The 24,091-nt window shown below is 36.8% G+C and overlaps 1 protein-coding gene across 1 annotated transcript in view; it reads left to right on the plus strand.

The window, feature by feature from the left end:
• Positions 1-24,091, plus strand: part of AGMO (alkylglycerol monooxygenase) — a 186,390-nt gene that overhangs the window by 61,597 nt on the left and 100,702 nt on the right. The window contains exons 4-5 of the mRNA XM_056483504.1: positions 14,781-14,884; positions 19,993-20,088. Coding sequence (XP_056339479.1) covers positions 14,781-14,884; positions 19,993-20,088 — 200 coding nt within the window. The remainder of the gene's footprint in view (positions 1-14,780; positions 14,885-19,992; positions 20,089-24,091) is intronic.

Here is a 24,091-nt window from a genome sequence, read left to right on the forward strand (position 1 = left end):
CAGAAATTTATAGTCACATCCTGATTTGAATAATACCACTCAAGGATTTTTTTCATGTGTTACTGGAAAAGTCTCCTTCTTTCCACTGATTTTAGCTGTGCTCACTTCACCTGTCATTCCACTGACAGCCCAGCCCAGTATATGTAGAAGAAAATATGCTGTGTGTTGTCTCTATAAATGATAAACAAACCAGCCAAAATCCCATACCACATGTAAATGAAAATATTTGCATGTCTGCAGAGCCAGGATCAAGAAAATTTGTGAAGTATGTTGTTAAAGCTAGTCCTGAAATATGATCTATACTGGGAGCCACCATATATTTTGTTTCAATTCTTCCTCCAGCATTCCTCTGAAATAATTACAAGGAAATGAAGCAGCAATCAACAACAATGAATATCAGTAGCTGTAGGATGTACCACGTTCTATGCATGCCTTAATAAAAACATATGAAGAATAGGTATAGATAATTTATACATTTTTGTAGCTCCTTCTAAGACTCCTGATCAATGTGAACTGGAATTTAGAAACTCTTCATGTGGCCTCAATGTGCCTGCACCTGGAGTGCTTGAGGAGCTTAAACTTTAATTGACCAAGATGATATTTAAAATGCAAATAGATATAAATGCAGAATGATTTCTAAAGTTTTATAAAGTGTATGATAGGCATAGTTTGCTTTCTCTCAGTATTATTGTGTGTGATACCAAATTACAGTGAAGAGTGCTGTTTTGGAAAATAGGTATAGATAGATGTTGAGTGGATTGCTCTGAAGTCTGGTTATAATACTGTAAATCTTCACTCAGTTAACTTTTTCTCTAGATTATTAGGATCAGCATTAGATTATACCCCACAACTGGTAAAGTTTATTCTGCTAACAATAATCTAGATGGGTTGTCACAGAAAAGCGACACTCGTGTTAGTCCAAAATTCAAAATAAGCTGTAGCCTGCATGTAAAAATTGCTTGTATAGTTTTGAAATAATTCAAGGCAAATTCAAGGCAACATCTTAAGAGATGTTACTTTTTTTCTTCACCTGTGAAATACCATTCTGGTTTTAAATTTATTGCCTCTGAATTGTGTCACATCTTAGATGAAGGAGGGATTTAGACATGGTTGGTGCAATTGTAAATTAATGTGTCATGCAATCTGTGTGTCTACAGGTTAGTCACGCCCATTAATTTTCCTTCAGAATTTCATCTTTTAATGCAGAAAATATGGTTTGACTTTAGATTTTGTTTGTATCTAGTAGCACTTAATCCTCTAGATTAAGTTTTTGGGGATTTGCTTGGGGTTTTTTTCTTTCCTTTTTTATATGGTTTGCTGTGTAATTGGTGTTGTTAAAGGCAAAACTTCTATTACACCCACCAGTTTCTCCTCTGGGTTGGCAGCACTGTAAATTATTAAATAGAATTACAGACAGTATCATGATAAGTTTTAATGTGACAATTAAGTGAGAGCATTGATCTTATGTAATTTGAGTCAGAAAAATCTGAACAGGTAAACTATTTGTAACTTCTTACAGCTGAGTAGGAACATAAGTAATATTAGTAACAGAAAAAAGGCCATCTGGTCCAGCTTGCCTGAGTTTGTTTGCCTGGTTGATCATAATCTCAACCACCTGCTTTTCCACTGAGCTCTACTTCACCAGCCCGATCTAATTCCAGAAACAAATGTATCTGTCTCTTGTACACCTTTATAAATCTTTCCTTATAACTTTAAATATTCAGACCTTATGTGGTCTTATGGCACAGAAGATCCACAAAATCTCAGAAGAGATCAGAGCTGTTAGGTTCTGTATGCTCAATAAATGCACAGAAGGAAGTGCTCCTGATCTAAGGGTCTGTAATCTAGTTTCAGAGGAAATACGTGGGTGATGAGAAGCCCTTTGTAATAGAATCAGATGAACATCTATGTGGTGATATGATTGCCCTTGCAAAATGCAGATGTTTGTGTTGCTTTTAGACTTGGAAACAGACACCTGTAGCATTTATAATCTATACTGACATTCTGCCAAAACATTTTTTATTATTATATCCAAATTTTATCAAGACAATACTGTCTTTCTTGCAATGTTGGTAAGGGAATAAGAAGAGTATTTACTATTCTTAAACTTTACTTCTTTTTTTGGGTGGGAGCAAAGGAGGTAAACAACAAGCCCGTGAAGTAAAATTTTCTTTCTATAAACTGAAGAGCAAAGAAATTTGCTTTTCTAACCATGTCTTCCAATTCCCTCTTGCTTTATCAAACATGCTTCTTCCCTATGGCAGTGGTTAAACAATTTGGAATGTTTTTGAAGTGGGATTAAAATTATTTAAACAATCACTTAAATTTTTGATTTGTTTCTGGAAGATCATGTCTATCTTTATATTCTTCAAGTTCTCTATAAACATATGTGAATTTACTGTTCTGATGAATTTCAGCAACCATCTCTAAGTTAGGTTTGCTTGTGTTTCTATAATGTTCACCCCCCTCCCTTTATAATTTTTTTTTTAAATTTTATTCTTTTATCCTGCATTTTTCTGCCTGGAATGAAATAATGAAGGTTCCTATGCTATAGCCATTGTCTTAAGATGGTGTAATATTGGAACCTGCCAGTTATACAGATTTTATTATCTAGGTCCTGATTCCCTAGTGTAAACTCCTAACAATTCCTCTGGAGTTTTGACTAAAGAATATTCTTAGCCTGGAACTGGCACAGCTGTGCTCTGCTTCCCTCTGGCCACTGTTTTGCTGCCACTGAGTGTATCTTGGCTGGGAAGTTGAAAAAAAAAACCTACCCATTGGTGGGGTCCTCTATCAATGACAAATTTAGTGGTGAGATTAATATGGGGTAGTCCTTTAACTTACAGGGTGTGAAAGCTCCCATTCTGGGTATAGAAATAATAGGTGCTGGAGTGCACATAAAATATCTTATGAAATTATGCATAAATGCTTACTGTTCTGTATGTCTTAGCACACTGTAAAACTTTGTACTTACAAGTATGTTTTCCATAAAAAAATCAACACTTTTCAGATAAAGAGAAAGATTCTCTGTTTCTCTCTCCTCCCCTACTAGTAGTAGGTGGAGATTGGCTGTGAAGTAATAGGACTTTTTTGGTAGACTAGAGTTGAGTTTGGCTCAATCTGCCTAAAAAAGCCAACAGCCACACTCGTTTTGGGCCAGTTCTTTTGTCTAGCAATGGATTTTAACCAGAGATCTCAGAGCAGCAAAAACCTTCTATTTTTATATTGAAAATGGAATACACTACCCTTGCCAGATAATAATCACACTATATAGAGTAGAGGAGCCTGTTTTTCTTTGGCAGATCTGTTTCCTATATACAACTTTAGTGGTTGAGGTAAGCCTGCAGTCTAGTATCCTGCACTTCATAGCTTTCATGCTGACTTTTGTGTGATTGGAAAGCACAAAATACAACAGTTGCATCCTGTGTTGAGCTTTCAGTCTTAGCTTGTTCTGTAGCTTAGAGCAAACAGATAAAGGATTAAAAGTGAATTAATTTACAGGGGGATGTATAAAAAAAAATGTCATAATTAATCAGCTAAAAATATTTTTTTTCCATACTTGCTATTTGCTGTCTCTGAAATCCTTTCCTTTCTGCTAGCTCTGGTACTAATTATCCAGCCACTAGCTATTGGCCTTTAAAGGCAGAAAATGCAACATCATTCAGGAGACATGTGGCTGCCAAACCCAGTAAGCATGTAGGAGGAGTGCCTTTACAGGTCAAGTGCTATAGCTGCTCTTTGACAAATCAGTCTGAATTAGCATCATAGGAGTCTGTTGATATTCCTGCTCCCCTGCAACTCTGGCTTCTTCTGTTAGCTGCTGGTTTTGCCAGCCATTGTTTTGCACTCCCAGACCTTTAGTGTGCTTCAGTGCTTGCTGGTAGTGCAGGAGTACCTTCAGCTCTCCAAATTTATTTCCAAAACTTACAGCACACGTTGAAATGAACTCCATACCTGAAACTGTATTGCATGTGGAGTCACCTGTCTTCAGCTAGTAATCATTTATCAATTTTTGAGGAAAGAGGAAATGTAATATAAAGTTACTCCTCTGACTGATATATGGATACTGATACTCCTTCTCTGATATTTGGAGTTCAAGAGTAGCACTAGTAGTAAGGGGCACCCACGTAAAAGGCTTTCTTAAAGGCTGTTTCATTCCTTTTGGCTGAATGTGAGCATGCTGCCAATACCTCTGTAACTATGGATGGCTCCAATGTTAAGACCTATTTGTGTAGTCCTAATTTAGGCTCATGTCTGTTTCTTGCTGAAGAGACAGGACAGGGAGTGATGGGAGACAAAACCTTGAAGATAGCATTCTGGTGTTAGAGGCATCCTCTAGATAATCCCAGCTGACACACTTAGGGGTGTGCTCTACCAGGTAGATCCCAGCTGGGTGGAATATGAAGGCAAGCTTGTACTTTCCTTCACATTTAAGTTGAGACTGCCTGCTTTGACAATTGACTGTGTTGTGCCATCTTTATCTAATCTGTCTAAATGTCTTCTATGTCCTTCTTGTTAAAACGAGAAATGAAAAAGGCTATTAAAGTTTTAGCATGCCTAATAGTGTCCAGAGCATCTAAAACAGATGCAGCCATAGGTAATTACTTGAAGGACAGCTATATGCTCTTAGGAATGGGAGCATAAAAAAAGTACTGACACCACTGGTCCAAATGTCATTTGTGGAAGTGCAGAACTCTTTAAGTACACATCACACATGCTATAAAAGAACTAGTTGGCTACCAAATACAATGGAACTGCCACTGTTTAATAAACACAAGGCTTTCCCAATATCTCTGTAAATTTCTATAGATTTTTTGCAAATATAGTCTGCATTTCCACACATCTATCATTCAGGAACTTGGCTTAATAAGTCATTTAAAACACTTTGGAACAGAAAACTGGAGAGCCAAATCCTCTTTACTACCAGAATAAATTTACTTATCAGTGTTATCTTACTATATCTAGTTTGAAAAAAAATGACTAAACAAATAAATGAGTGCAGGGATTCAGCCTAAAAGGTAAAAAGATAAATGAAGGGGCTATGGATATTTCCTGTGAAAAAAGTATGTTTATGTTTATGCTTTTAGTTTAGAAATCTTGAAATCATTCCAGTTCATCCTTCTCTTTTTTTTTTTTCCTTATTTTTTCACCCTTGTTGTGTGTATTTCCCTAGAATTTTTTGAATGTATTGTTCTGAGGGGCAAAAAAGTATGATTACTGTGTCTATGTTAATATCAGTTATTGTTTTCTTCCTAATATCCTCCAGCTTTATGTTGCTTTAACATATGCACATTTAGAGTTTTGAACATTGTGGGAAAAGGTTTCACTGGTATCCATTCTTGCCATTAAAGTGCTTCCCTTCTGAATATTGCCTGCCAAAGTATGTGGTATCCTGCAGAGCAAGAGGATGAGGACATAGATTGCAATGAAGCTGAACAGTTTGCACTTCCTAACAGTGACACCAGACATCAATCTTTTGTAAAGACAGCCCAGAATACAGGAGAAGGAGAGCTCTCACCCCCCACTCCCCCACACAAAATAAACAAAAGAAGAATTATCTTCTCTTTTTTTTTTTTTTCCCCATTTCATTTCAGCAATTTCCTTCTAAGATCCTCTAAGATGAATATGTTCTCAAATTGCATAAGCTGACATTTCAGTGTCTGAGACTGTTTTGGGAAAAGAAAAAAAAATAAATTGAAAGAATTGAAGTAAAAATTGATTTTTAGATTTTTTTTATGTACCTTTTTTTTTTTTTTTTCCTTTTAAGATTTTATTTAATTTAGTCTCAGTTCTCTTTTTATCATCAGGCTAATGAATACAGTGCTAATTTTGTCACAGTTAATGCATTTCACACGTTTATACTACAGTTTGATCTCAGTATTCAGTAACACTGTTACAATATACAGGTTGGCAAGCGCTCAGAACTAGAGACTGCCAGTGCTGTAATTTGCCATACTGGGAGAACCTTGAGTCAAGTCTGCAGCTTATATAAAGTGGCACAGACCTATAGAGGTCATTTTGAGCCAGCTGCTGGGGATCTTCTTTTCACATACATTTGTAATATATAAACATAACTTCACCAACATGATGATTTAGAGTTATCAGATTAATGAGCCATATTCTCCTCTTTGTAGTAAAAAAGGTGCAGAAAGAGTGAAGTGCTACAAAAACTTTCTACATCAATGAATTTCAGGAGTTAAAATATGGTGTGTCAGTCAGGTGGTTGTGAGGTGTAAGGTGGATAAGCCTTCCTATAACCAGGAGGAACCCTTGCTTAAAGAAGAGTATTTGAAAAAACTTGAGGCCAATATTTGTGGGAAAGGCTTGACAGGGCTTGGGACTGGGTTCACAAAGAATATTTTATGCTATGGTGTGGTTATCCTTGAAACTGCCATGGCACCATCAGAGCTGTTTAAACACTTTTACACATAAAGAATCTGTTATGAAATCCTTAACAACTGGAAAACAGAATACCTGAATCAAGCATAATACACATGTGAAAGAGAAAAGTGAAAGTGCAACAGCTGCTGCCATCATGGTTCCTGATAGTCTAGGTACTCCTGTCTTTGTTACAGAGAATGTCCAGAGCTCAGGCAAACAAAGCTTTGACCAGCTGCATAGCTGCTCCAGACAGCTAGAGCACTTGAAAAGTGGCTTCAGGAAGGTGTGAGAAACAGGCTGGTCAGGCAAGTTGTTGTATCAGAATTTTTGTGAGAGACCTACTGTGGGCTGAAAGACTTGGCAAATGTTCCACTGTTTTCAGAGTTAACTTACATACACAATACTAAAACTTTATCAGTTCTGTATTGTTCTTCATTTCTTGAATTTTTCCTTTGTCTTTTTGGAAGTGTCCAAATCCAGCAATTGCATCCTAAAATTGCTTTGGATCGTTTATCTTCTCAGTATCTTTTCACACAAAGGAATGCACGTTCATTTTCTTTTAGAACTACGAATGAGGTCAGAGATTGAGTCACTGTTATTTGTTAATGAATCTTACCTGATAACCTTTATTCCTTTGTGGCTTTCCATGGTGTGTGTGGAAACAGACTGTTCAGTTCCTGGAAACTGTATGAAAAGCTCACAGGCCATGGGTTAATACTGTCCTAATATAATAACTGAGATTCTTACTCTGGTTAACATGGATATAATGCTGCATGAAGTTTGACTCATGCAGCTTAGTTTCCAAGAGAACTGCTTCTACTAGAAGAGACTGAATCTTTGGGTATGCTGTGGCTTTTTCTAGCCTTTCCATTGATGCCCTGTGCTTATGAGGATGCCAGGAAGTAACATAAGGCACATATGAGTTGAGAGGACCATTACTTTTGACCTGGCCAGCCTCTGCTTTCCTAACCACATGATCTCTTAAATATTTTACAGATTCAGAAGTCTATCTGAGTATAATTCACAGTCCCCTGGATTCTTGCTAGAAGGGGATAGGATCTGGCCTGTTGTTTATTTTGGGTAGCATGTGTAATACTTTGGCTTATCTTGATGCTTCCCACGTTTCCCCAGACCATTCTGCATCTTCAGTTTTGCAGATCTTATTGTGGATTTTTTTGTGTGGGAGCAGATTTGTGTTTTCAACTGGTATGGCAGCAGATCAAGCGGGAGGTTTTGGCTTGTGCACACATTCTGGAGGCAGGTTTTGTAGAAGGTTGCTCCAATTTTTGGCATATAAACCATGGGAGTGTATACCACGTATTACTTGATTACAAGTTAGCCCACTCACTAAATAGTTTGCTGACCACATAGAGTAACATAAGAAGAAGCCTGAAAAACAGAGATAATCCTGACTAAAGCTCAGAAAAAGCACATCTCACATCACAGAAGGATCAGATGCTGAACCAAGTGAAATTTACTAATTAAACTGCTGGATTATGATTATATAGACCATAGGGTGTCTCTTGGTAGTATAATTTTCTTTTGATACTGGCTTATGACATGCTGTGTGATTGCCTGTCCTGGCATTACCTGGGTAGCACAATATGTATTTAATTGAAAAATGACCAAGGGGGACTAGATAATACTGAGGCTGGAAAGATGCTTCTGAGTTGTTCTTCTTCTCCTGACACACCAACTTGATGAGCAATGGCTAATATTTTAAACAGTAGTGGAACTTCTATTTCCTAAAGGCAGAGAACTGATCTGGGTCAGGTACATGCACAGATAGGTACTTCTCAAGAAAAATGAGAAGAATAGAAAGGTTAAGAAAATTGTTTGAAGGTCTATAGTAAATCAAGTCTATCAAGTAAATCAATTCAGATCTCCTTACAGTCAGTCTTCTGATTTACAAATGTGATTATCTTGAGAATACAAACTGCTAAAACTCATTGTAGCCAAGGCCACAATTTAAGAAAAATGTGTCTTATTAAAAAAAAAAACAAAACCAAAAAAACAAACAAAAAAGTGTACATTTCCCTCTATACATGCTTCTTAGTGTGTGGTATATAGCAGAGCCTTCCAGATAAATTCCTTGGATCTAGTTCTGTTCTCATTAAACCCGCACAGCTCTGTGCTAACACTAACGTAACCAAGGAAAGAATTTTTCCTATAAGAATTATATTTCTACTAAGCAGGAAGCAGAGCCTTTTGGCAAATCACCTATTCTGTAACTCTGCCTGAACAACAACATAAAACAAAAAACATAAAGCAAAATTGGCTCAGAAGAGTCACAAAATAGGGGCTGCACCATAACAGGCCAAACAAGAGAGTTGCACACCGTTCATATCAATTTTTGTTGTGGAGATGATAGCTAATCTGTTAGATTTCTGCTTTTATGTGAGGTGGATCCCAAATACGTCCCAAAATACAGTTTTTAAGCCATCTTTTATTAAAAAAAATAAATCTGGTAATTGTCCTTTCCAGTAACAAAATTTAAGTGGTACTATATCTCAGGGCTTGCTCATCCAATGTAAGTGTAGAGTCAAACAGGGAAGGAGATTCTATGAAAAAGCTCTGCATGAAAAGGGATTTATTCAAATTCTTAAAAAGCATCAGTAGTACACTAAATTGGGAGGAGCTGTTGTCTCCCTTGAAGGCAGAGGCTCTGCAGAGAGACTTTGTGAAATTAAAGGCCTGGGTGATCACCAGCTACAGGAAGTTTAACAATGACAAGTGATGGATTCTATACCTGGTCCACAACAACCCTGGATGTCCAGAGTGGGGAATGAGATGCTGGAGAGCAGTGCCAAGGAAAGGAACCTGGGGGTCCTGGTCATTGTCAGGTTGAACACGAGTCAGCAGTGCCCTGGCAGCCAGAAGGGCCAACGCTGTTCTGGGGCTCATCAGGCACAGCATCACAGCTGGGCAAGGGAGGGGATGGTCCTGCTCTGCTCTGAGCTGGGGCAGCCTCACCTCCAGTGCTGGGGGCAGTTTTGGGTGCCACAATATGAAAAAGACACTGAGCTGTTAAAGAGTGCCCAAAGGAGGTCAGCAAAGATGGTGAAGAACCTTGAGGGGTGATGATATTAGGAGCAGCTGAGGTCACTTGTTCTATTCAGCCTGGAGAAGAGATGACTGAGGGGAGATCTCATTACATTTGCAACTTCCTCATGAAGGAGAAGCAGACACCGATTTCTTTTTGGTGACCAGTCATGAAGCTGCATCAGTCAAGGTTTAGGTTGGATATCATGGAAAGGTTCTTCACCCAGAGGATGTTTGGGCACTGGAGCAGACTCCCCAGGAAAGTGGTCACAGCACCAGGCCTGAGGGTGTTCAAGAAGTGTTTCAGCAATGCTCTCAGACACAGAGTTATTCTTGGCGCAGTCCTGTGCCAGGCCGAGAGTTGGATTTCCTCATGGTTCCCTTCCAACTCAGCATAGTCTATGGTTCTGTGATTCTATGAACAGACCACTTAGAAGAAGGCAGAAAGGTAATCAAACCGTTGGGGGTTTTTTTGTGAATCAGAAAAGGTAATAATTTAGCAGATAAATTATTTAAATGCTTTTTATTTTCCTCTCTTATCTTTGTAGGTAGTGTTGAAACACATAGCAAAGGAGTGACTGACATTTCTCCCTTCCAGGCTGTTTTTCTTTCCTCAGTCATCCTGGGGTTTCTACTAACTGTGATTTGAGAGAAGTAGACCCAGGAGATGATGCCTTTTTGATTGCTTATAAGTGAATGCAGCACAGAGTACCTGCCTCTGAAGTCCTGTGGGTTACACCTGCTTTAGGAACCAACATATTCCACACTGGGGTCAGTTGGTACCATGCCATCTTCTAAAAGATGGCTAGCATAGCAAAACTGAAGTCTCAGTTTAAATTTAAGTAGGTGCTGAAGGGAAACTTTCACCTGTTCTAGCCACAGTCAGTGTTGACTATGAGAGACTGGAAACTTTATGTGACTCATCATCTGTATTTTTTTTCCATATTACTTAAGATCCAGGTCTCATAAAGCTTGTATGCATATTTTAATTAAAAGTTCATCCCATTTTTATTTACTCAAGTTTCATTAAATCTTCACCATTTCACTGATTCCGAGGATTTCATAAAATGACTGTTTTCATTGAAATCATTCCTTAAAATGACTATAGGTTTTTTTTTGGCATACGTGCTTTCTCCTGTTGTTAATCAAAATGTGTTGGGCTATGAAAATCACTTAAAATTACCAAAATGAACAAGAAAAAAAATCTCATTTTGACACTCTTTATTATGTATTCTTCAAGAGGAATCTGATGTGCACAATGAACATTTCCTACTACTAAAGAAGAAATACTTCAGAAGTAGTGAAATATGGTCCAAGCTTTGGATCTGTCCTAGGGATTCATACAAAGAAACTTGATTGATAATGAAAAATTATTTTTAAATAAAAAAATTAAGCCTAAGTAAAAATCATTGGTTGCCTTACCAATATGATTTTGGAAGTGTGCGAAACATTAAATTTTATGAGTTAATTAAGAGGAGGAAGAAAGGAAGAAGTACAAAAAAAGGATGAAATCAATAATCTTTCTTCATTTTGGAAAACCCAGAAAAGAAGAAATACATAGGACTTCTGAAAAAAGCCTGAGTCCAGCTTCTTGTTAGCCAGTGCTGCTTTGCTGTTAAAAGGCTACTAGTAAGTTCCCTCAAAGCCTGTGCTTCTCCAGGCCAATTCCCTCAGCTTCTCAGTTTCTTTCTTCTAATAACAGAATTTATACACTGAACTAATGCTAAAATGACAAATCTTCATTTTCTTTTGGAATAAGTTGTACAATACAAACCTCTCAGCTGCTTGGAACTCACCGACTTTAGCAAGTGCAGATCTGATTCTGAGATGACATCATAGACTTAAAGTGCTAGAATGAAAACTGAGGGCCAGATCATAAACTGTCCTTCATTCAGGAATTTCTCTGTAGTACAAATTTTGCTTCATCACCTAGCTACATGGCCTCATTTATTCTCTGTTGGGATTACATGCTTATTCTTTAAATTGGGTGATGGATGAAAATATTAATTGATTCAGTAGGTCGTGGTAGTAATAGTAATGATAATTATAACAACAACAACAACGGTATTAAATTCAACAGTGATTAACTCCAGTGCCAAGATGGCAGTTGCCCTGTTGTTCCCCAGATGAGAACAGCTCATCACATCTCCATCCATTAACAGGAAACTCGGGAAAGCCACAACAGGAAAGTAGGCCCTTGCTGTGCTGGGTTATAGCTTGTATAACTTTCCTCACAACTACATGAAAAGGAAATCCTACCTTTATCTTCACTTAGGGGTAGTTCTTCATAATAGCAGCAGATGCAGAGGTTTTCTGAGACCCAGCTGAGTCTCAGGAACTTAAAGCTGGTCCTGCTGTGAGCAGGAGGTTACACTAGAGACCTTTGGTGGTTCTCTGCCACCTGAATTATCCTGTGACTCCATGAAATTTACTCTCCTCAATCAAAAATAGGAGGTTTGTGTATAACCATATTGAAGTTATCTATTTTTAAAATTGTATTTAACAATCACGTTTGAATTATGAAATGTCAAAAATTCCATTAGAACATTGTCTCAGTGGCTTCTCCAATTCCATCGCCTACTTTTTTCCTGTGGTTTCACAGTAGGATTTAATAATTTTATAAAATGCAGTAATACTTCCTGTTTTCTGCATATTTTTTTTTTTTTAAATCTATGTTGGAATTGGCTCAGCCTTGCTTTCTTTACTGGTCATTATGTAGTAATACATTTGAGAAGGTCCATGTAAGAGAGTCTTTTATAATTTTATCCTCATTCAAATAGTTTTTCTCATTTTCTTTCAAGTTGTCATCATTATAAATGAAAAAGTGAAACCACAAGTCTTCTGTAGGCGCATACAATTTTATTTCTCTTGCAGGCAGTTGATTGAGCAGTCAGCTTTATTCCATGAAGAATGTCTGTTTCTTAGATTTGAGAGATGTCTTTTTGGCATTAGGTTGTAATATTTTTAATGTACTAATGCTTAAAGACTGAGTTTTGGGGTGATCTATTTCACCCATTCATGTTATTCTTTTGCTTCAATTAAAAAGTTATTGATTATCAGTTTCTTCAGACTCATTTTTAATGCAATTTTTTTTCTGATTGAGTCTGCCTATTTCTCAAAGAAATTTAACGTAGTCTGTGCCATTGGTGTCATCAACAATAGGATTAAGGAGCAGGAGTTTACTTACCTATAACAGAAGTCAGAAATAGCTGTAGCAGTTAAATTGCTTGTGGAAGAATTGTTTGTTTATCTCCCCAATATTCCTGTGGTGCATTTTTGAATGATAGATCATTTAAGCTGGCTCACACAACTGAGTAACTAATATTTTACCAATATTTGGTTACCTTATTCTATATATAATTGTTAGTGTAAGAGGCAGTTTAACTGAAAAATGAATCCTAATAAAATGCCTCTTTAGTAATTCATTTTGAAAACCATTTGACCTTAACTACAATGAGAGTAGACTGTAAAAATCATCATAGATTCCCTTCCTTGAACTTTTCATAATGCTGAAAAATGACTGAGGGAAAGAAGAAAGATCCAGTTACTGTACCCTGTTTGCACAGCTGTACTTCATTGAGTGGAGGCTTGTGTTACACACAGTTTGTGATAGGAAGTAAATGCTTTTAAAGCAAGTAAGGAGACAGGTCTTTAACCTCCACCTTTTCAAAAGCTTTTTTTCACTCATTTAGCTTCTGTTGAGGACTTGAGAAATATTTCAAACACAATACTGAAGCTCATCTGAATAATTCATTTCCTAGTGTGTTTATTAGGCAGAGATGCATTGAGATGAGGTTGGTTGGTGAGTTTCTTTTGGGTTTATTTGAGAGACATCACTAATTATTGATATAGTGAACACTTGTTCCTTCAGGAACAAATGCATTTAAAAAAGAAATAATTCTTAGACTCATTGTTAAGTGTTTTTTGATAGTTGAAATTACGGATTTATTTCAGCAGTTTCAAGTATTTTTAAGGCCTTAGAGGTAATTTAAAAATGATTTTGTGATGTTAATTACCAAACTGTCAAAAATAATTAGATTTAAAAGTCCCAGTTGCTAGCATACAAGTCTGTTACCTCCTGCTACAAGACTATGTAGTTCCCTAAATGGTAAAGATACCTTCAGGTTCAATAAGAGAAATTTTTTTTGCCTTATTTTACATTGGAAGCACACATTCATTACCAGACCTAAACTGTTTGATGTAAACTTGGGTGAAAATAATTAAATAATTTAGACTGCCATTATAAAATCATTTTCTGAACGTGATTCTAATATCTGCCAAAGGCATTTCTCAAATGGCTCTGGTGAAACAAGGTCAGTAACAATGGGAGTGTACAGCTGGCAGACAGCCAGTTGACTTTTAATTTCTGTAATCAGCTGAGGCTTTGTGTATACTTCATCCCTTGAAACACATGAGACTTTAAATTAAGGCTTGTGATAAATAGGCATTATTTGGGCTGCATTGACCACATTATTTTTCCTTTTTTTCCTGTAATTAAGGTAATCCTTATAGCTGTATATCTGATTGCCATGAAAATTTCTGTTTTAACATCCCACTTCACACTGGCCAGATACAGTGCAGACTGGCTACCCAGGTCTGCACTTGAGTGAGAAAACACCTTGAAATATAATCAGGATTTTGAAGTATTTTTCATTTCAGTGCATTAGATGTATCATGCCTTCAGAGGACATGACTGACACTGATTTTGCTCTTATTCCAGCAATTTAATTTTTTTGAACTGTAACAACAGAGCCAGAGCTCTCCTTTGGCTGGGTCAAGGCTTCCCAGCGAGCCTTGGTTTGTTTTTCCATTTGTCACTAGTGGGCAGGCAGTGGCTCTGTTTTGTGGTCTGTGGCACAAGTGGGTTGACAATTCACGCATTCCAGAAAAATGTGAGCATAAAAGCTGACACCAGTTGAATCTGATGCATAAGATTTTTGGAACATTTTGTGTCCCCTTCTAGTCTTTAAGTGTAAGCATGAGAGCATCCTCAGTCTTTGTCCTCTGAGTCCTGTAAAAAGCTCCTACTGACACATGTTACCAGAACTTAGATGAGTCTTTTTGGCTTTTTAATTCCCATCTCACACATCCTTCTGCTCTTCCAACAATTATTTTAGGTCCTGCTACAGCCTTGCCTTACCAGCATGGAATTTACATTGACTTGTGTGCACTGACAGACATGTAACCCTGCCTATACAAACTCAGCTTTGAACAATAGGTTTTATTATTTTATGTTCATGGAAAATAGCAAAGTTTGAATTGGAGGATTAGTTGCTTCTGGTGTAAGAAAAAAAGTCCTTGGAAAACAAATGTTGCTTATCTAGCACAAACCTCATTATAAATTTTGTGTTTTGCAGAGGTTAATATACTGTGGGCTGCGCACCAAGTACACCATAGTTCAGAAGATTACAACTTATTCACAGCCTTGAGGCAATCTGTACTGCAGAAATATACCTCCTGGGTAAGTTGCACAAGATTTGACAAAGAATATCAACAAGGTTCATAAAAGTGAAAACACTTTTCATTTCCCTTCAAAGAAAAACATAATTTTTTTAAAGGTGTTTGACCCTGAAGGTACAGAAGAAGCTGATAATCATAAGTTTTAAAATATATTCACTGTTGTACAGCAAACATGAAAATAGCTACAAAAGGTAAAGAAGACTAACTATATAACCCTGCATTTATATTTTCATAACTTTTTGAGTAGAGTGGAGAATTTTCATTCAATTATTCATGCATGAGTACAGAAAAAGAGCAGAGTGTAATTCAACTATTTCAGAAAATGTCTGTCTAGCTACAAGAGAGAAATCATCATTAAAATTTGCTTTGGACATGCAAATGGATTTATTTGTCTCTGCTCATTCATGTCATATCAGTACCCTTGTAGGTAAAAATAGTATGTTACCTACTGTTGTTTCAGATAAAATTAATTTGAAATGGTGAGCTGAGTACCTATTCAGTATTTATATACAGATTTTAAAAAGTATATTTCCTAATGCATTCATAAATGTAACATAATGTTTAGGGCTTAGTTCTGCACCCAGAGTAATGGCTGATTTCCTAAGTTGAGCCATCATTTTCTCTTTTGACTTCTTTTTTTTAAAACCAGATTGTAGTTTGTCTGGTTGTGTGTTATTCAAAATTAATAACTTCAAAATTTAATTTTCAAAATTCGAGTTCAAAAGGGATATTAAATGTATTTACATATATAAATGCATACATATAATTATATATATTCTCCAATGAGGTATAATATGTGTGGTGAAGGAAACCCACAGTCCTTTGGCAATCTCTCTATCCAGCCTGAGAGCAAATGACTCAAAGTCAAGAGACTATGCTCACCCATGGAAATCCAGTGTAACTCCATTAACTTTGGTAAAGTGGATTTATGCTTATGTAACTGAACATTGACTTAGTCTCTAGTTTGTAGCTGTTTTAAGTGCATGACATTAAATTAGTTAAAGTGCTACGTTCCAGGAAAATTTTCTTCTGAAAATCATGAAGCAGTACTATTTCTTAGATCTTTTTCTTGATGTCTTCTATATAAATTATTATTGTTTATTTATTAAGAAAATAATCATTTGATGTTAGCAAGATTACCTAGAATTTAAATGACTGTAATGAACAATATTGGAAGGGATGTCTGTGACAGCTCTGCTTCCTCTGTAAATACTGCTGTGTTAAAGATTTAACCTTTGCCCATTTACCCGTTGGGACCATATGTGCAAATGCTTAACAAAAACAATAATTCATAAAAGACAAAAAGCCTGTGTACATATGTGTTTGCATATGAGAACTTTGTCTGCTGGCATGATTTTGAGGATGATACCTCAGAGAGCATAAAATACTCAGAAGACCAAGATGTCTGGCCACCTTGGATTCCAAAGACCATCCTCAGGACCACACTGGTATCACTTGGCAAGTAATATATGTGCATTTAAATTTCATATGCTTTGTGCAAAGGGAAATGAATCTAGGAATACATTATACTTTTGTGTGCCAGTTTTTTTTCACCAAGTATTTGATATTAGCCAAAACATATGGTTAATGTAAATACTGTTTTGCCTCCTCCCTGAACTATTCAGACCTACGCCAGTTTGATTTCTGCAACGCCTTTCTGTGCATGATCACAATTCCTGCTAATTTTTACAGAACTGCTATTTTTTGGACTGACAGTCTTGTCCAGAACCATGGATGGATGTGCCTTGAAGCTGAAACTCAGTGAAAGCTTTAGTTAATCTCTGAGAATGATCTGATCTTGTTGAATGTGTACTGTATTGTTCAATGAGTTTGACATCCAATTTTTGGAGACTGTGAGAAACTTACGGTGCTTGGTGTGGGATTATGTGAGTTTTCTGCTGCCAGCTCTGTTGTGTTTTAAGCTAAACATTGTAAAATAAATAAATCAGCATTTTAATCTATGATTGAAAAGATATGAAATGAAAGAGATTAGAAAAACATGCTTGACAATCAGTGGTGTGAGATATGCTCTGGATTTTGGAACCAAATGTATAGTGCTTAATGTTGTTTGCATACACAGTGTTTCTGTTTCTCTACTGGAGGGACCATAGAGAAGCAAATCTACTATGAAGACTGAGAGATACTATTGAGACCCATTTAGAGGAAAAAAGATGTTAAAAATATTAATTTTTAAGAAGGAAACAGCAAGATAAAGCAAGATAATGCTATATAAATTAATAAATAAGTGATGGAGATTTGCACATACACTTTGAAAAGCTATAATTTAATGCTTTGAGTACAATTCTCAACTTTCCTCTAAGGGTAAGATTTAATTGCAAATATTAAATCCATAATAATTTGATCACTTTAGGCGGTACATTTAGATAAAGTGTTGAATTATGCCTTGGTATAAAGGCAGTGGAAACATCTACATGCAAGTATGAAAAGGGAATTGGGAACAGTTTTCAGCACAGTCACTTCTTATCTACTGAGGAGTTTCCAGGTCTGGGTTCTGTAAAAAATGGGTTGGCTTTTTAAATTTTTTTATTTTATCTTGCCTTTAACTCCTGCAGAGTCCTCACACGAGTTCCTGCCCCCGTGAACTTGCTGTCAGTAGCTGTCCTGCAGCCCCTAACCCATGCCCCACAGCCCCTCTGCAGCCACATCAGCAGGTGGCCCCAGAGACCCAGCACGGAAACTCAGTGCTCCTGCTAAACCTCAGGAGTTTCAATTCACTCCCTTTCTGTAGTGAAAGTGGTTACAGGCTTTTACTTACCAATGGGAGGGAGAAAGGCAGAGATGCCCACGTGGGAGAGTGGGCAAAGGACCTTCCAAAGGGGCAGTGCCCTCGGCGTGAGGGCAAAGAGCTGCAGTGCAGCAGCCCAGGTGCAAATGTCTCTGCACCCCTGCTCTGGGTGCTTTTCCCATCAGCTACTGTAGCACTTTCCCAGTCTCTCTGTGCTGCTGAATCCACAAGTGAGAAAAAAATCTGTCAGTGTGTTAAAAGTCTTCCTGCAGTTTTGACCAGAAATTCCCGTCTGGAGCCAGCAGATCTTTTCTTCTACAAATTTGTTAAAGCTGGTACATTGCCGTGAAATCTTTTGATTTGGTAAATTGGCATTTCCAGTAAAGAACTATTTAATGATTTTTTTTTTTTCCCCTGAGATCGCTCTTCTTGTTTCAGTGGGACCACAAATAAGAAAAAGATCTTGGTATGGGAGAAGTTTTCATTTCTTCCTATGAGTTCCACTTCTGTAAATGATCTTTAAAATCCTTCCTGTGCAAAATAAAGATTACATTGTAAGAAGGCGTTAGTAAAGAATTCTCCTTTGACAGTTTCAAATTTACCTGTAGATTTATATAAAATTTCTTTCATCTCACCACTTAGCAGGGAAATCCTAGTACTCTTGTGAAAAGTAAGTTAGGAAATAAATATGAAGATGATTCTTCTTTCCCCTTTGAGTAATCTGTAAATACCACCAAATTGCTTCTGATACTTTTAAGGAAAAAGCATATAATTTTTTAACCCTGCTTTCAATCCTGTAAGCACTTCCATGAATAATCTGAAAACCATCTGGTTTGGTTTTCTGGTTTTTTTTTTTTTTTTAATCAATTTCCTCTCTATTCCTTTAAAAAAAAAAAAAATCCTGCTGTTATCATGCCATTAGACAGAAACTTAGTCCCCCTCTACTACCTTTTAATTCCAATACTTCTTGGAAAGCAGCTTCCGAGACAGAAACAGAAACACCCTGTAGGTAATTTGTGGGGCAGCTGTGATCCATGAAGCCTTTGAATGTAGATTTTGAAATCCCAGGTGTCCCAGCCCTGCTAGGTGATATTGCAATGGCTTCAGGGTTTTGTCCTAGTGTTTCAGACATTGTCTGGTGTTGAAGCCAGCAGATTAAGCTGATATAGCAAAGTCCTAGTCGTCCATTGGCTTGTCACAGGGAGATATGTCTGTGGTGACTTTCTTGAGAGCATCAGTCACATCACTGGGGTGGAAGTGTGGTTGTTCCACAGCCTCAGTGTACCTTCTAATCTATTGGGCAGCCCTTTTGATAAAACTGAGACAATACTGGTTTTGCATGCTGTGTCCAGACCTTCACTAAGGGAATTCTTGGTCCAGGAGGCTTGTCATGGCTACTAGACTACCTTCTTGGATATTAAAAGATTTGATTTTTGTGAAAAGGACAATAGGAATTTGGAAAAGGATTTTTCTAATTTTCCTGTGCTTCACAAGGGGCTCTTGTCGCCCGAACAGATATTCCCTGAGTCCTAAAGAGATTTAAAGTTTTTGAAGATACCTCTGTTACTGTTTGGTTTAGGAATTATCTCTGTATTTTAGAGAAGTATTAACTTTTACATGCAGGTGATAAAACACAGTGTCAGGTAAAAGAGAAAAGAAAAAGATAAGTCTTTTTTTGAAGAAAGCAGACTGGCTTTTTAACATATGAAAGTCTTAGAAGTTTTACTCTATTGCTCGCCAGTTAAGCAATTAATTGTGAAATTCCTAGGACTTCATCTGTATCTAAGATACCAGGATTTCCCAAGTAAGCAGTGTTCTGATACTTTTTTCATGCTAGCCTGGTTTTAGTACTATAAAACAGTAGTCTATACTGGGAATTTATGGGAGATGCCATGAGAAAGTTAAGGTGAGAATTATAATTAACTTGGGAAGCCAAGTAAGCTGCCTTAGCCTCATGGTGCTTATGCAGGGAATTTGGGTGGAAATGCTATAGTGTTATAAATTCATACCTTGCTGGGATAAATCTTCTCTATGTGGAAACCCTTAATGTCAGTGCCATGTTGCTGTCTGTTCCATATAGTACACAGCATAAGCATACAATACCAGAATTTATGAATTCTTATGTTGAATTTTCTACTTGCTCAGTTTGGCTTGTGGGAAATCACTTTGAATCAATTTATGTCTCATTTGCTATAGTAACATAATAATCACTATCTATGTATGCTATGTAATGTCTGCTTTATGGATGTATTAGAAGAAGCAAGTATATTGTGCAGTGCTTTGAGCTCCTGATAGTACTTCATTATATCATCATGAGTTTAGCATTATATATCTAATGTATGTTTTCTTTCTCATTATTTCAGATATTCAACTTGCCCATGGCTTTTTTCATTCCCCCTTCGGTGTTTGCTGTTCATTTACAGTTTAATCTACTTTACCAGTTTTGGATACATACAGAGGTAAACCAGGTTTTTAAGCCATACCTAAACAGTTAGCCTGGAGCAGTGTCTTGGAAATCCACTAGCAGCTGATTTATTGTGTAAGAAAAATCTTTGTCTGACTTCTTTAAGGAGAAACATCTGTTCATTTTTATTCCTTTTTCTGAATATATATTGCTAAGTTTATAAGAAGCAATGAGGCCAGTTGGTCCCAATTAGATTTAGAAAAAAAACAAAACTGTAAAGAATCTAAACTTTTTGCTATTTTAATACTGTATTTTCCTATCTTGCAGCTTATTAAACATTTTTGGCAGATCCTGAAACTGATTTCATTTCTAAGATAAATATTTTAGGGGAAAATACCCTAAAAAGCTGATGCTTCTTAAAGATCATTTTGAGTTGCAGCTAAAGTTAGATATTGTTTCTTTCTTAATGCAGGTAATTCTCAAATAAAAAATGCTCTATGATTATCTGATGGCTATTTGTTTATGACTACACCACTTCATTTGTGTTTTGTAAGTGCATAGACCATATATAGTTTACATACATACATGGTTAATAACACACTGTAATTAGCAAGATGTTTCCCACACTTCTCAAGTAGTTCTGTGGCCTTTGCCTTCTTTCTTGCATTACAACAAAGGGATTTAAAGGTACTTTATTTTATAAGTCAGTAGCATATTTCTCAGTAGCCCCAGGTGGGCTGTGATCTAATTATTTCTATGACACTTACTCTTTTGTTTATTTGGCCCAGACAGATGCCTTTTCCTCTCTAATTTCGTGATGCAATATGTAGGACATTTCTTTCAGAAAGGAATTCTATTTTCTTGATCTGCTATTTTAGATGATTATGTAGTTTAAATTGCAGATTTTTCTGTTTTCTGTGTGTTTCATTAAAAAAAGAATAAAAAATTAAAATAAAACAAGACAGTTATAGTGGAACAATAGCAAACTTTGATTGTTGACATTTGTTTCTGTTGGACACATTTCTAAAATCATTGACATATATCTGATGATCTAAAACATGAATGTGAAAATTTATATATGTGAGTAGGAAAGGCTTAGATAAAATGTCACACACATCATCAGAAGTAGCAAAAACTGAAGCAATACACATTTTAGCTTTTTTAAGTATTCTGAAAAAATTCAAGCACTCCTTGAAATTATACCAAATGAACACTACTACAAAGGACTACTATGGTAGCAAAGTCTCTTTGACCATGGTTTAGGTTCTACAAATTAGTTTTAGTGTGCATTGCCGCTAAAAAAAATATGGTGCGTCTCATCTCTGTCTTCTGTGGTGTTGAAACTATGTCTTCCTTGGCTGAGAGGTTTCTGACATTCTACTGTGTAGCAGTAACTCAATGAATCGCAGCACTGGTGCCACAGTGCATGTCTAAGGTTTCTAAAGTGAATTTTAGAGGCTTATGAATTGCCTGCATCCCTCTAAAGTGCTAAATCCTTCATAGGGCTTAAAAGGAATTTCCATAGCATATGTGCAGTGTGCCAAGTTTAGACACTAGTCTAAACAAGAACGAATTTCAGTCTCAATGAAAAGATAAGCATTCCTTAATATTAAATTATTGTGCCGGCAGAAAAACAATGGACCTTTTGTACTTTTTTATTAATCCAGTTGATCCACTCATAGAACTTTGCTTACAAGGGAAGTTATTCTTAATGTTGATATTGTTGATTTTATAGCACAGCTGAAATCGGTTGAAATATGTTGAAGTCATGCTCTAAGGTCAAAAATTATGTCGAAATAGAAATAGGGTTACACCATGTATTAGCAGATTTCCTGCTCTCAGGGGCAAGGCATTGACAGAAAAAAAGTAAGAAAAGGAAGGGAAATAGTATCAGCCATTCTGGTTTATGTTACCCTATAGTTTTGGTGAAATTAATATGATGCTTCACCATTATATTGGGTTTTCTTTGCAACAGCTATTACAATTTAACTGTTTAAAGCTATTGCTGCTTTGTTTTTCCCTAACGGTCCTTTTCTGAATTTTAATGATTCTGATTATCTTACGTAGATTATATTAATATGAAAATCCTTTCTTCAAGTCTCTGTTTCTGTCAGTTTACTAACATACAAAGTTTGTTCAGGGCTGTATCCTGGGATTCTATAGCAAACAGCATCCTGTTCCAGTAAGTAAGGGCTGCTAGCCCTTGCTCTAAGAGCAGATATTTATCATCCCCCAGCAGCTCTGGTGTCCTCTGGGAGCCCATGGACGGTGCTGTTACATTTCATTAGGGGTCTAGGGGAGATATACTTCTTTATTTCCATTCTGCCAGTCTAATGTTATAGTAGTGTAATAGTTGGCTTCTAAAATGAAAGACCAATGGATAATTTTTTTTTTCCCAAAATTTCTATTGCTTTTCATCACTATCAATTTCCTGAGATACAGTTTGGCCCCACATTGGCTGGGCAAAAATGTTTGGAAATTGTCACTTCGTGAATTTTGAGTGCACATCTTTCTCTTTAAGAAAAATAAAATCTAGTAAGATACAGGGGGGAAAAAATCTATTTTCTTTAAAAGATGGTGGGTTTTTATGTTGTTTTTTTTTAACATAGGACTGAAAAAGAAAGCACATGCAGAATTTATTGCTTTATAGAAGAAAAAAAGGTGTACTTAAGTAATAGGAAAGAATTTCAGTACATGAAAGTTTCTGAGGGAAGATGTTTTGTTTTGAGAGTAATTTAAATTGAATTCAATATTACAAAAGAATGATCATGCTGTGCTGAAACTTTCTATGCCATTTTCAGCCTAGAGCAAAAGTTTATAGCCAAATACAATCCCTGATATTTTCCTATACTTAAATTTTAGATGTGTCCGGTGTTGTTTCAAACAATATTAAGAGATGTTTCCTGTGTTACAACTTTGACCTGTCTCATTATTTGTTATGTCAGTTTTTGTCCAGCTTTACTACCAGCAGATCAGACATGGTCTATTTTATTTTAACTCAAGTGACTCATATATTCTTGTAACTACAGTATCATAAAGATCAAAAGTACACATTCGTTCTACCTCATTTAGACTTCTGTATTTCCTACGTGCTTGGTATGCATTAGTTTTTTGTCATTTTATATAGACTAGTACAGCATTTTAAGCCTATAAATCTTACATAAAAATTACACTATTATTGTGGTTCTGGCTTCTTTTACTGTTGTTTATTATTAGAATGGGCTATTGATACAGGAGAGGCATGCCTGAGATGAATAAAGTTGTGTATGCTAGAGTGAAAATACAACTTAGTGACTTACGTCATGCATTTGTGTTCAACTAATTTGTTTTTTTTTCACTGCATCCTGGATCAGTGGGCCAAGACCAGAGATATGAGATTCAAAGCTTTGTGCTAGGTCTTGCATTTTGATTACAACTACTCCATGGAGGGCTACAGGCTGGGAGAAGAGTGACTGGAAAGCAGCCAAGCAGAGAAGAATATGGTGGTGCTGGTTAACAGCAGCTGAACATGAGCCAGTGTGTGCCCAGGTGGCCAAGAAGGCCAATGGCATCCCGGCCTGTGTCAGCAATAGTGTGGCCAGCAGGACCAGGGCAGGGATTGTCCCCCCTGTGCTTGGCGCTGGTGAGGCCACACCTCAAATCCTGTGTCCAGTTCTGGGGCCCTCACTACAAAACATTGAGGTACTGGAGGGTGTCCAGAGAAGGACAGTGGAGCTGGTGAACGGTCTGGAGCACAAATCTCACAAGAGCAAGCTGGAGGTAGATAACCTGGAGGAGAGGAGGCTTGTGGGGGCCTTACCACTCTCTACAGCTGCCTGAAAGGAAACTGCAGCAATGTAGGGGCTGTTTGCTTCTCCAGGGCTACCAGTGGTAGAACCAGAGTAAATGGCCTCAAGCTGCACTAGAGGAGGTTCAGGCTGAACGTCATGAAAAATTTATTAATTGAAAGTGTGGTTAAACATTGGAATGGGCTTCCCAGGGAAGTGATGGAGTCACCATCCCTGGAAGTGTTAAAGAAATGACTGGACACGAAACTTGGTGCTATTGTTTAGTGATAT

This window comes from Oenanthe melanoleuca, chromosome 2 (genome assembly GCF_029582105.1).
Source record: "Oenanthe melanoleuca isolate GR-GAL-2019-014 chromosome 2, OMel1.0, whole genome shotgun sequence".
Classification (NCBI taxonomy): domain Eukaryota; kingdom Metazoa; phylum Chordata; class Aves; order Passeriformes; family Muscicapidae; genus Oenanthe; species Oenanthe melanoleuca.